This window comes from Colletotrichum costaricense, assembly GCF_030867565.1.
Source record: "Colletotrichum costaricense strain IMI 309622 chromosome Unknown Scaffold_7.1, whole genome shotgun sequence".
Lineage (NCBI taxonomy): Eukaryota > Fungi > Ascomycota > Sordariomycetes > Glomerellales > Glomerellaceae > Colletotrichum > Colletotrichum costaricense.
In genome coordinates, this window is record NW_026848236.1 from 2,572,948 (window position 1) to 2,584,993 (window position 12,046).

Here is a 12,046-nt window from a genome sequence, read left to right on the forward strand (position 1 = left end):
GGCTCGGCTACTCATTATGCCCAGCATGACGTCGAGTAAGTTGTCGGTCTCTCGCGCCTCTCTTAAGTCTTCTTTAAGCCATTTCTCCTTCTCTTCTTCACAAGTCAACCTCACCAACCCCGTCTCGCCCAAATCACGTCGCGAAAGGCATCACAGCGTATCCGAGCCTGTACACGACCAAGCTACCCACGGAGACGCCGCCGTCGTCAACGCCAACGGTTACACGTCCTCCCGCCCGCAGCGTCCCGCATCCCCGAAACGATCACAGACCGATACTACCGTCAACTCACCAACGACAGCTGCGAAAATCAATGCCGGAACTCTTAACGTGACGCTTGAAGAGAAGGAGAAGCCCTCCGAGCCAGTGCTCGCTCCCACTCGACCTCCCAACAACAGAAAGTCCCGGTCTTGGGGCAACCGTCTGTCTGCACTGTTTCCCTCGCTCATCATCCAACCCACAGATCAACCTCAGACTCAATCACCGCCTGCCCAGCCTCAGCTGCAGCAACAACACCAAGTACCGATTCACCGCAAGCCGCTGCCCGACGATACTCCTCCCGCCTCGTCTCCCTCCGACAGCGCACCTTCTTACCACACAGCTGAGCATCCCACCGTGAGGCCTGTGACGAGCTCCGGCCTGGGTCTGGGAATTGCTCCTACTGCATCTGAATCCCTCGACCCACCTCCTCCGGCTGCTCCCTCTGATGCACCGCCTCCTATTCCTAGAAAAATCGCCCCCGCACCTCTAGACTCTTCAACAATATCATCCCCCGCTGCCGATCAGCCTCTGGTCTCTCCTCCTCAACCTCCAACACCTACAACACCAAATATGATGGCCGCACCGTTGCCGCCTTCTGAGGCGCCTCCGCCAATTCCCGCCAAGCTGCGCAAGGAGAAGAACTTGCCAACGCCTCCTGCAGTATCACACAACAACGATGCTCCTTCGCCAAGAGCTGTCTCCCACCCAGAGGCAACCTCGCCGGCGAAACTCAAGAAAGAAAATGCCACCGAGCCTAGGAAGCGAAGCAGCTCCTTCCTCGAGAATCGCAAATCCGCATTCCCCATGCTGGGCGTTCGCGCGCCTTCACCAGATGCACGGGGCAGAAGCACCTCTGCACACCCACCCGGAGCCAGAACCGACACCGGAAGCTCACATCACACCGGGTCGAACGAGAGCCACAGCCCGACCCGCGACGAGAGACGTGGACGCTTGCGCAGATCTTGGCTGCCAGGTGGCGGAAGATCAAGGTCAAACTCTCACGACGTTTCCGCGGCTATAAAGAACTCACAGGCGTGGGTCTTGTCGCCTGATACGCCTGGCGAGTACAACACTTCATTCTTGCTGAATGCTGAAAAGGTAAGCTTCTTGCCGCGTGTCCCATCACATCGGACGGAGAGACTGATTTACCTGCAGGTCCCGGAGTTGTGGAACGAAAACGGCAATGTCTACGTTTACCTTCAACCCAGAAGCAGTAATGCCGGACCTTCGTTCAAGGTTCCGAGCTTCTCTATCATCAACTCAGTCATCTTCAACGAGCTTATTCAAGCTGAAATGTCTTCGCCATCGGGACGGAGCCGGGGTAGGAGTTTTGGTGGTAGTCTGTCCGTCGATGATGCGCTGGTCCGGGCAACCATTTCCGGGTCCGGCTCTCCTCCTGCAGAGGACCCAGACAGCCCCGGCGAAGGCGAATTGAAGTTGTATCTGCCGGCAACGCCCCCACAGTACACGCAACCCGGAAACGGCCTCGCCGCGCCGGGACCCCAGCTTCGTGCCGAAGTCGACCGCGCAATTGCAATTCGCAACCTCTTTGCGTTCTTGACCGGCCAGCCTCTGGTGGCCACCAAGGCGCACCCCACCACCTTTGCCGCCTTCCTGCAGATCTCCAAGTTGCTGAAGGAGTATGGCTTCACTAACGCGGACGGGCAGTCTTTTGGCGAGGCCGTCGACTTGAGCTTCGGTTTCTTTATGGAACAATTATCGCTTGCAGATGTTCGTCACAGCCGCGAGAAGACGCTCGAGTCGTTGATTCTGGGTGAGAGCATGAAGTCAATGGACTTATACAACGAGGCTTTTGCGCACGCCGTCGGCAAGTACACTGCCATTCTCGACCTGAGCTCTCCTCTGTTCGAGCAGGTATCACTGTACACCAGACAAAGACTGGAGCGCGCACATCTAGATCTCGTCAACCGCCAACACAATGTCAACATCAGACTGGAGCGCTTCGAGTTTCCCTCATTGTTCGCAGGTATCGCCAGCTCTACGTCAGACCCCGGGCTCAAGGCTGTCCGCTTCAAGGTATGGGAGAAGTACTTCAATAAGATGAAGCAGTTCGTCATGGGCTACTACAAGACCAACTTTGGTGCCTGGCCCCCGAAGGCTAGCAGCAAGAAGAACCCGTTCTCTGAGAGCGGTCTCAACCGTTTGGTGTTGAAGGCGCTTTACTCCGACATGACCGCTCTTTACGATCTTTTGGTCGATCGTGAAAACATCACCACCAGAGTGATGGATGGAAATACCGATGAAGGTTCTGCCAAGTCAACGGATCCCCTCTCAATTATCAACCTGCGCAAGATGCTCACCGAGTTCGACAACTCTACGCCTCCCGTACTACCGCCGATTCCTTTCGATGTTCCCAAGTTGCCCACAATGACATCCATTCTTGCTACTTACGACAACTTGTCAGCCAAGGAGCAGGCCAAGTTTGACAGAAAGATCAAGGAACACGAGTTGACGCTGGTCATTCAGAAAGCGTACAATTGGGACGCCAACAGCGTTAACATTCCCTTCCTCATGGAGTTCAAGGAGTTTGAGCAGCATGAGGCAAAGGGAAAGAATGCGGCAGACCTCGCCGATCAGCGCATCGGCTACTGGCTCTTCCTCTACGTCGTCATCCAGTCGCTGCCCATGCTCGTGGTCGACGCGCCCAACCTCAAGTTCAACGAGGGCGTTGAGTACTTCCTCTGTGAGCCGCCTATGGGTAACCTCCCTTGGGTTGAAGATGCTCGCCAGGTCCGCAAGATGTGGTACGAAGTTTCTGGCGGCAATGGCTATGTCGAGCTCTCGGCCGACAGTGTGTTGTTCAGTGTCGAGGCTGTCTACCACCGCAGCCACTGCTGGCTCGCGGCCAAGGAGTGGGAAGGGCTGTCCGGCGCGGACGCCCCACCCCCACAAGACGCTGGCATGTCTCCTCTGGAACCGCCCCGGCCAGTTTTCCCTGGTCCGGATGGCATTGTCGGCAGCCCCCCGGCCCTCGGAACAAGTGGCACCCCACCCACACCTGGGTCTCCACAGTCCCATCTCCGGCCGCGTAATGCTTCGCCAGGCGGACGTCAGCTTGGCAGCCGCAACGCCGCGCACCGTTCCAGCATGATCTTCGGCCTCGAGCCCGTTCCGTTCGATGAGGGCCTGCCTGGCGACCGTAACTCGCGCGTCGGTAGCGCACGAAGCAGCTCGGCCGGCTCCCGTCCTCTGAGCATGGTTATGCCGCGCTCGCCCTCTGCCACAAACCTGCGCAACATGTCTGTTGACCACACTCACGATCCCGCCACGTCCACCATGACCTTTGACGACATTCTCGGAGGCGGAGGCGAGGATAAGAAGACAACCAAGAAGAAGAAGGGCAAGTTCTTCTAAGCGACTTACTACTTGCGATAAGGTCTTTCATCCTCGTTATATGGGATGAGAGACCTGTATTTATACCCTCATAATACTGTGTGCGTACGCGTTTGGTTAGGCAAGATTTTCTTGGCCTTCACGCACGGTCGATACCTGCATTTCCACCAAGCTATTACGGGTGCTTGTTGATTTGAATCTGCATAAAAAGAAAAGGAGAACACAGCGGCATTTACGATTACGTCCATTAAGGGGAGATTTGGTTGGCTGACTGCCTCGAGAGGCTTTCAGCATCAAAAAAAAAGCAGTTTTGTGTAGTTTGCGTTGGTTGCTTCATGGATATGACACCCCCCTAAAAAAGAGTCTTTCACATTTGGAGATTAGCGGCCTCAACAAGATGATGGCAACCCTCCTTTTTCCATAGATCGATAATGATATCTGCCTCAGTGGATAGAGGCGTGGAGGAGGTTTATGAATACAGAGTCTTTTGACCAAGTCACGTCCTGAAGCTTTGCACTGCGAAATATGTGAGATTCCGGCAGCCTCGGTGGGACATGTGGTCGTGAAGTATGACGGCAGTCAACTGGCAATGACGGCTGAGCAGCTCTAACGCTTCTTGACGTATTGCTGCCATGTTGACAGGTCCTCAATATGGAATCCCACCATTGCCGCTGGAGGCTTTTGTTCTAGCAGCACCAGCAACGTATGAAGGAGAGGCCGAATGAGAGTGATATACGCCCGTGGTTATTGAGCCGACTGTTGGTTATTGAGAAATTCTTCCATTTCTTTGTAAGACCTCCATCTCTCTTCAACCAGCGGGATCATCTTCTGAGTGTTCTGGTTGGAATATGCGCCGCGTTGGGAGTGGAGAGAAGGGAGGTTCGTCATGTGAGTAGAGTCGGCTTATGTCCTCTTCGTTGTGATAGAAAACCCATTTACTACTGGATCGACAGTTTCTGCGTGAAGGCAAAATGCCTCACTCCCGTTATCTCAGGAGAACCATTCCTGCTGTATCCCATACGAAGAATCAAACCTTTAAGAGCTTCACGGCTTTGACGTCTACGTATTTTCACTCGTTTCCTTGAGTCGAGATGGAGTGGTTCAAGACGGAGCGAACGCATCTCCTGAAGTCACAGATTACTCACTCGATGTAATACTGGAGACACATCAAGACCAATGAACATCTGGCTGCCACAACATTCATTTAACTCATCTATTACCCCCCTCAAGGGAGATTAATCCTATACTTCAAGTCATCCGGGCTCACGCTCGTAGGATCCTCCACCTGCTTGATCCACACGACAGACTTATCCTCATACACAACCTCGACATCAAACATGTGCTGCGACTCCCGCTCGCCGACCTGCTTGACAATAGTCTGGTTCGCCTCCTTGTAGCTCTCCAGCATGCTCAGCCACGTCTGCGTGTCCCACAGCCCGTCGCGGCGCGGGTACTCCCGGAACAGCCTCATCGCGTCGGCCCGCACCGTCTCGTCCATGCAGAGCATCGTCGCCGCGCCAAGGGGCCACGTCGGGCTGTTGCTGTCCATTGTGAACATCTCGCCCGAGGCGCTGAGTAGGCGCTGCTGGAGCTCGAGGAATTCCTTGCTCAGGTCGACGTAGAGCCGGAAGCTGGGCGTCATGGCCGCGAGCTCGTCCGTGTCGCAGTAGTTTGCCGTCCGGATCGGGATCGAGAGGTAGGTGGAGTGGATGCGTAGGCCCAGGACCTTGAGGTACTCTCTCGTATCGCACTTTGCTTCTTCTCCTTCTTCTTTCGCCTGATTCTCCCTCTTCTCCTGCGCTGCTTCGAGGAGGGGCGAGAAGCGCGCGCGCCAGGCTTGGACGTAGCGATCGTGCGCTTTCACTTGCTCCGGGTTGATGGGCAAGCTGACGTTGGGCGGGAAGGACGGCGCTTTATTGCCCGTGCCCTCGACGCGGAAGCCGATGATGAGGGGCGCGTGGTGGATTACGTGGTGCTGGGTGACCTCCCACCAGCGGTGCGCCTCGTCGAGCGAGTCGAAGGTGTCGGGCATCTCGTCGACGGCGTAGCGCGAGGTACCTTGGCCGCGACAGCACCAGGGCACCTGCTTCTCCGTCTCCTTTGGGTGGTCGCCGTTGTGGCTCCAGGACTGCAGCGTCAGGCGCTGGAAGTTTGTGGCGATGGCGTCGACTAAGGGATCACGACGGGATGCCTCCTTCGTCGTCTTCATCTTTTTTGAGCGGCGCTTCTCGTACTGGTCGAGGATGTTGTACCCGTGGTTGAGGTGCGTTAGCGCGGACCTCCTGTCGCCGTGGAGGGCCTCGAACATGACGAAGAGGAGGCACGTCATGAGGACGCTGGGGAAGGTCTCCTCCGTGGGTGGAGATTTGACGGTCAGCTGCAGCGCGCGGTTGTAGTACTCGAGCGCGTCGGCGAAGTATGGGCCTTTACCCGTGAGACGCTCCTCTCGGGTGCCGCTGCCGAGTGCGGCGGCGCCGATGGCGAAGGCGGCGTTGCGGACGGCCAGGTCGGAGCGGGCTATCTGCGGGATGGTCTCGGTGATGAGCTGGGAGGGGAAGACGAGGGTGTCTGCGGCGAAGGAGAGCCATTGGTCAAAGTGGTCCTTTTGGAGCTGCGTCGTGAAGACGAGGCTCTGGTAGCTCGGCTCGACGGAGAAGGGGGAGGAGGAGGTGGAGCTGCCGTTGGGGCTGGTGGTTGCGATGAGCTGTTTTGAGGCTGCGCCGGGAGAGGAGGAAGCGTTTGGCGATTTGGGTTTGTACCCCTCACATTCCACCCGTCGCTTGAGACAGTTTTGACATGACGGCTTTGTCTCGTCACATTTTATCCTGCGCCGTCTGGGCGAGATTGTGTCAGTACGATGATAGGAGATGAGAATCCGATTCGATGTGCGTGAGTTGACTTACTTGCATGTGACGCATCCCGTCCGGACTTTGGGCTTACTAGCCCTGGTGGTAGGCCCGGCGTTGTGAGGCCAGTTCTCGAGCGCAAAGGTGAGAATCTGGGGACCGGGAGAGGGCATCAGGGCCGGAGTTTGGTTTGGGCCTTTGTTGTAAGTAAGAGGCTGAGAAAGTGAGAAGACAAAAGTGCCTTCAGGGAAGGGATTATTGGGTTTTCCGGGTACTCGGGTCTCGGAGACTGTGTGTTTCCCGCTATAATGTTTTTGTACAGATGTGAGGTCGCCGAATTGTAGTCTCTCGCATTTCTAGAACCGGAACACTTGGCGGGCAGCAGTAGCGGTTATTACACAAGATTTGATGCTGCTGTACTTCTTCTTTCTCTTTCTTTGTTGCAACTTTGTAAGCGCTCAAAAGAAACGAAGGAACGATGTATTATTGCTGCCTAAAAACGCTTTTACATCAATCCGTAGTAACCCTGGTCTATCTCTTAAAAGGAATGGGCAGAAAAAAAAAGAAGAAGAGAAGAAGAAGGTAGGATGAATCCTTCTGCAAGTCAACAAGTTGAGAGTTGGTCTTGTCAGGCAAGTTGACAGAATGGGAACTTGTCAGGAAGGGGGGGTTCGTGGAGGATAAAACGTGGGGCGTTATCTCCGAGCTATGAAGTCAAAAACAATGTGAGGAGAATTTCGACCAGAAGGAAATCGAGGAATTGGGAACATCGGGAAATGCGCACCGCCACCCGTTAGCACGAGTTGGCGGCATGGCACGCATGGGTGCCAGGAGTTCAGACCCCTTGGCTGGGTGCAACATGGGGGGGTTGTTTGGTTGTCAAAGTCAATCAAAAGCCGCCCTGGGTCCGGGGGGTTGAGCCAGGCAGCAGTGAATCGTGAATCGATGACGGCTAGATCACGGAATCATAATCATTACATAACATCGGTCAACGACATCGATGAGTTCACAACTTTCTAAGCGCTGGCTGGACAATTGTAGAAACTATCCTATCGAAAGCCTCGAAGCCTTTTGGGGGCCGTGGCTGTGTCGCACATGGTTCCTGACTGCGCCGCCGTTGAAAGACGTGGTCTGGCAAAAGTCTAGAACTACCAGCTAAGGTAAAGTCGGCAAACGTTGATCGGATAACTACGCCGCCCCGCGTGGGTGTCAGGTCGCTGGGTGTCTGTGTGACACGTTCAACGTGCAAGTTGCCGCGCGCGGAGGGGGGAAGAAGATGGAGGGGGAGGGGCAGCCCCCCCGGCCGTCCGCGATCCCAGGCTGTCCCCAGCCAACTCCATAACGTCGCCGACTCGGTGACCAGAAACCCTCGTCGGTAGGTTTAAATGGACAGCTCCGGCTCCGAAGTGTGGACGAGGAACGGAAGCTAACAGCCCTGTGGGATTTCCAACCGTTACGGATACAGGGCTGTGGGCTGGTCCTTGGTCGATGGTGTGCTTCCTCATTGGAGGGGAGTGGGTATGCGGTCATCTTAAACCACCCGAAGGATTCTGAACCTTTTTTCTCCTCTTCATGAGAAACCTATCACAACCGCAAGGTTTAAGGCTGAACAGAAGGGCTTGAACCTGATTCCATGCCCCTTGCCCCGAGTAATATGCCCCTTTTGAGACAGTTGGGTAATCAACGGCCTGGCTGTTCTTCGTGCAGAACTAACTTGGAATGGGTTGGGCTTGTTCGAATGTCAGTTGATCATTGGGCTCCTCCCGAAACTTAGTATCATTCGATGTTGAACAGCCCGTGCCCTCGACTCTTGATACCATTGAGCCCCATTTCATGCTGATTCTTCGAACTAGCTTTGCGATAAGGATCTTGATGATTGCCGTCATTTCCATCTTTGAGTGGTAGAAAGTTGGGGAGAAGCCTGGAGTCTGCGGTAATAGGTTTTTGCACCAATGAACTGGTGTGCACCGTGGATAGGGGCCACGTCTGAAAATTTCTCACAATCCTTGAGCGTCGTTGGTCTTAAATGATGTGGACTTTTCAAGATAAGAATGTCTAGTTTTCCAGGCAGATAAAGTCGAAGAATCTTATCCTAGACCAAAGCTGTCCTGGATACACAGATCGGTACATTAAAGGAGGCATGGGTATGCGGGGTACGAAGCGTGACGGGACCTATCGAGTGAAGGGGAATATGTGTTTTTCCGACAATGGGAGAGCCTCCAGTTTATCGCCAGTCGGGCACTGATCAGAAGCAAAGAACTCGTGGGAGATTTAGGCATCGCATCAGTTGTCGACGGAAGAGTGACTTCGTACTGCGAATGCTGCCAAGTCCAGTTATCTTCTCAGTCATACTATTGAGTGCCCAACATGCAACGACAACGAGACAATGAGGCCACGGACCTGCACAATGATCTTGTTCGAAAGTACAAGAAGCATGGCGCTATCATCAATGAAATCTGGAGAGATTTTGGTGTAGGCCAGCGTGCGAAGTGTATGAAGGCCGGAGCAATGGAGGGTGTCTTGCTCAGACACTCGGGGGACACTACCCTGGGCGATAACTACAAGATCTTTCCCGAATGGAATTTGCGCAACTTGACTGAACGGCCCGAAAATTTTCTGAGCATGCTAGAGCACCGCATCGAGAAAACGCCTATGGAGCAGTACTGTTACGGGCTTAACGGTGGTAAGGGTGATGCTGATATCATTCAGGAGAGCATGCGGACGCAAGGTCTACGTCCGCCTGCATCTGAAAAGGACTGGTACATGCTGTTTTCCGACGGGTAATGGTACGATTGCAGTGTTTATCTGACCGAAAAAGACAAGAAATCGTTGGGCGGGCTTGTCCCGGCCATCAGAGCGGGACTTGTGCCACCAAGTGATATCGGCCAGCTGATCTTAAAACGTCAAGTCACCTTGCTGCGGTCACTCAACATCCTTATTGACGATATCTTGGATCAGGGCTCGAAGACGCGGAGTAACGCCCAGCGCCCTAAGAAGCCAGAGGAGATAACCACTGCGGCATTCTCAAAATTGAGCATCTCACAATCCCCCGCCAAGCTTTCTCTAGCCGACCTCGTCAACGCTGCCTGCGATCAGGCGGCTTTGTTCAAGGAACGCATAGAGCTATGCTCAGAACCGGCTGTTCTTGCACACGACGTCAGTTCCTGGTTCTGCAGCCGGCCAGAGATCCTCCCAGACGAGAAAGGACGTCGTTTGCCGGTGGTTTCCGACAAGTATGTCAGTGCCAGCGTCTTCGACGCTGTCCACAACGCCGTCAAGGCGGCTGTCCTAGGGAATTACATGCATCAGCTCCTCGAGCGTTTCGAAAGCTTGAACCAAGAAGACAAAGCCCACCGGACTATCCTGCTACAGGAGATAGCCAACGCCGCCCAGCTCGCTTACGTCTCCGCCCAGGCCTTATTCAAGCGGCATATTCAGTCGCATTCGGGCAGCAAGTGGTACAAGCGGATGTCTAATGTGTATGACAGCGTTGGCAACGCGCGTGTGATGCTCAAAGGCAATCCAGGCGACTTGACGCGAAGCGATCCTCAACTTCACTACATGCTCCGGCTCTGCCCCCCTGATACCACTGCAGCCAAGGCCGTCGATTGGCTAAAAAAGTTGGGCGATCTTCATCAGGCTCATCCCGAAGAGCAGGAGAAACTGGTCGAGAGTGAGTTCGAGTCTCTTTGTGACCTGGCCACCACAGTCACCTTCATCCAAGATGTGACCAGTACAATCTCAACGCCAGCTCCATCCCGCAAAAAGGGGCAATTGTTCGTCTCCAGGTCCCAAGAGCTGGAGAAAGAATTGAACGAGCTCAAGACCGGCGTTGATCTGAGGGACTTTGCCGTCCCTATCGAGGACCTTCTAGAGCCGGGAATGGCCGCCGAAGCTCTAGAGAACCTTAACCAGTTTATGATTGACAATGCCGGTGCCAAGCTTGGTGTGCTTTACGAAGATCTTGTTTTCGAATGCTTCTCCGACCTTGAGAATCAGTATGAACAGTACAAGGTCAAGATCGGCCAAGGCCAAAAGGAGTGGACGCCACTTCCGGTGCCTGCTCCCGAGCCGCGAGAAACTTTGGTAGAGCAGCGGAGGCAGAAGGAAAAGACTCGTCCGGCCCATGTATCTGCCTTTGAGGTCGGTCCTGAGGCAAATGTGTCGACTACAGAGCCGGTCATTGAAAAACAGACTTTTGAAGTCTCACCGGCGACTGCCGAGGTTTTCAACGCCCTCTTCAAGAAGTCAGAGTCCCGAGGTGCGGTGAACTGGACAGGTTTTGAAGGCGCTATGGCCGAGATCGGGTTTTCGGTCCTGCCCAAGTACGGCTCGGTTTTCACTTTCATGCCGCCAGATAGTATGGCAGTAAAGAGGCCGTTCACCATCCACCGGCCTCATAAGTCTCAGATTGAAGGGTACATGACGCTGGTGTACTCTCGGCGGCTCGCGAGGGCGTATGGATGGGATGAGAAGACGTTTTCAGTTGCGTGAACAAATTTGCGATGTTCATCGCAAGGAACATGGGAATGTCAAGAGTGCGTAGAACTGGCTGGGTTTGGCTTTTAAAGAATGACTCACTTTCTTGTTTGGCATTACGATGTGAGGCAACTAGTGACGATAATATGATCACTATGGGATGATCCGGGGCACCAGAAAGGATTGGGTGATTGGTACGAGGTCGGATGAAGGTCGAGAAAGCCAAGGGATGTTGACCCTGTGGTTTCCCAGACTCAATGTTCAAAATTGCCAGACTTCGCCTGACATCGTTTTCCCTCTGGCTGCTGCGAGCATGGTGCCTTCGGATTTAAGAATAATCTCAGACCCTGTTTCATTCCGCCTGAGTACCAACTGTGAATAAGGGCCGTACCATGCCTGATCAAAAGGTGTCATCGTGGAAGGACAAGGCAGCATTCGCGCCATTTGAGATAGCCACCCAAACGCAGCAGAGCGATCTAGTATTCACAAGCGCAAGCAATCATTTTCGAATACCGTCACAAGAGTGGTTAATTCTTGCACCAAGGATGCGAAGTCGACTGATCCACGTCAATTGGTCAATTGCCGGCGTTGCATCGTTGTCGATGTTCAACCCACCCACCAATGGTCGGTGACGTCAATTGAGGTCTGGGTAAAGTCGAGTGTCACGTGCAATATTGATCTAAAATTGGTATAGCGCTAGCGGGCCGCTCACGAAATGCGGGTCTTATGGCCTGTGCGACCGAGCCCGCGTGTGGGGTGCAGGTCTAGCGCCGAGCGCCGATATCCCCGAGCGGCCTCCTTCGGAACTCCGATGCGCACAATGTTGTGAAGTTCACACGTTGTCCAAATTGTGGCCAACGAACATGAAACTTAGCCAGCAGATAGAGCTCGGTCAGGGCTTTATAACCGTCCCATTCACAACATGGGATTGTACAATTTTCGCTCTGGCGAGTTTACATGCCACCAGCGAGGTTGGTGTTCCGTTTCTTCCTCATGACACTGGACAAGCCAGAGCACACAATGAAAAGAGGTTCGCGTCGCCTGGAGGCAGTGTAATACCAGGGACACTGTGAGAGGAGCCGTGTGCAAGCACAGAGGGCTTCTCTCG

At 54.2% G+C, this 12,046-nt stretch overlaps 3 protein-coding genes across 3 annotated transcripts; 2 read left to right on the forward strand and 1 right to left on the reverse strand.

Moving 5' to 3' along the window:
* Nucleotides 1-16: 16 nt before the first annotated feature.
* On the forward strand, nucleotides 17-3,634 carry CCOS01_07999 (choriogenin Hminor; the record flags this gene model as incomplete). Its single annotated transcript, XM_060456161.1, has 2 exons — nucleotides 17-1,357; nucleotides 1,415-3,634. The coding sequence occupies 2 exons, from the start codon at nucleotides 17-19 to the stop codon at nucleotides 3,632-3,634; spliced, it is 3,561 nt and encodes a 1,186-aa protein (XP_060314053.1).
* A 1,204-nt stretch (nucleotides 3,635-4,838) lies between these two features.
* Nucleotides 4,839-6,632, reverse strand: CCOS01_08000 (uncharacterized protein; the record flags this gene model as incomplete). The annotated part of the gene is made up of 2 exons (XM_060456162.1): nucleotides 4,839-6,447; nucleotides 6,517-6,632. 2 exons carry the CDS (start codon nucleotides 6,630-6,632, stop codon nucleotides 4,839-4,841), a joined length of 1,725 nt encoding a protein of 574 aa, XP_060314054.1.
* Nucleotides 6,633-8,826: 2,194 nt separating this feature from the next.
* Nucleotides 8,827-10,953, forward strand: CCOS01_08001 (uncharacterized protein; the record flags this gene model as incomplete). The annotated part of the gene is made up of 2 exons (XM_060456163.1): nucleotides 8,827-9,239; nucleotides 9,315-10,953. The coding sequence occupies 2 exons, from the start codon at nucleotides 8,827-8,829 to the stop codon at nucleotides 10,951-10,953; spliced, it is 2,052 nt and encodes a 683-aa protein (XP_060314055.1).
* Between the last annotated feature and the right edge of the window lie 1,093 nt (nucleotides 10,954-12,046).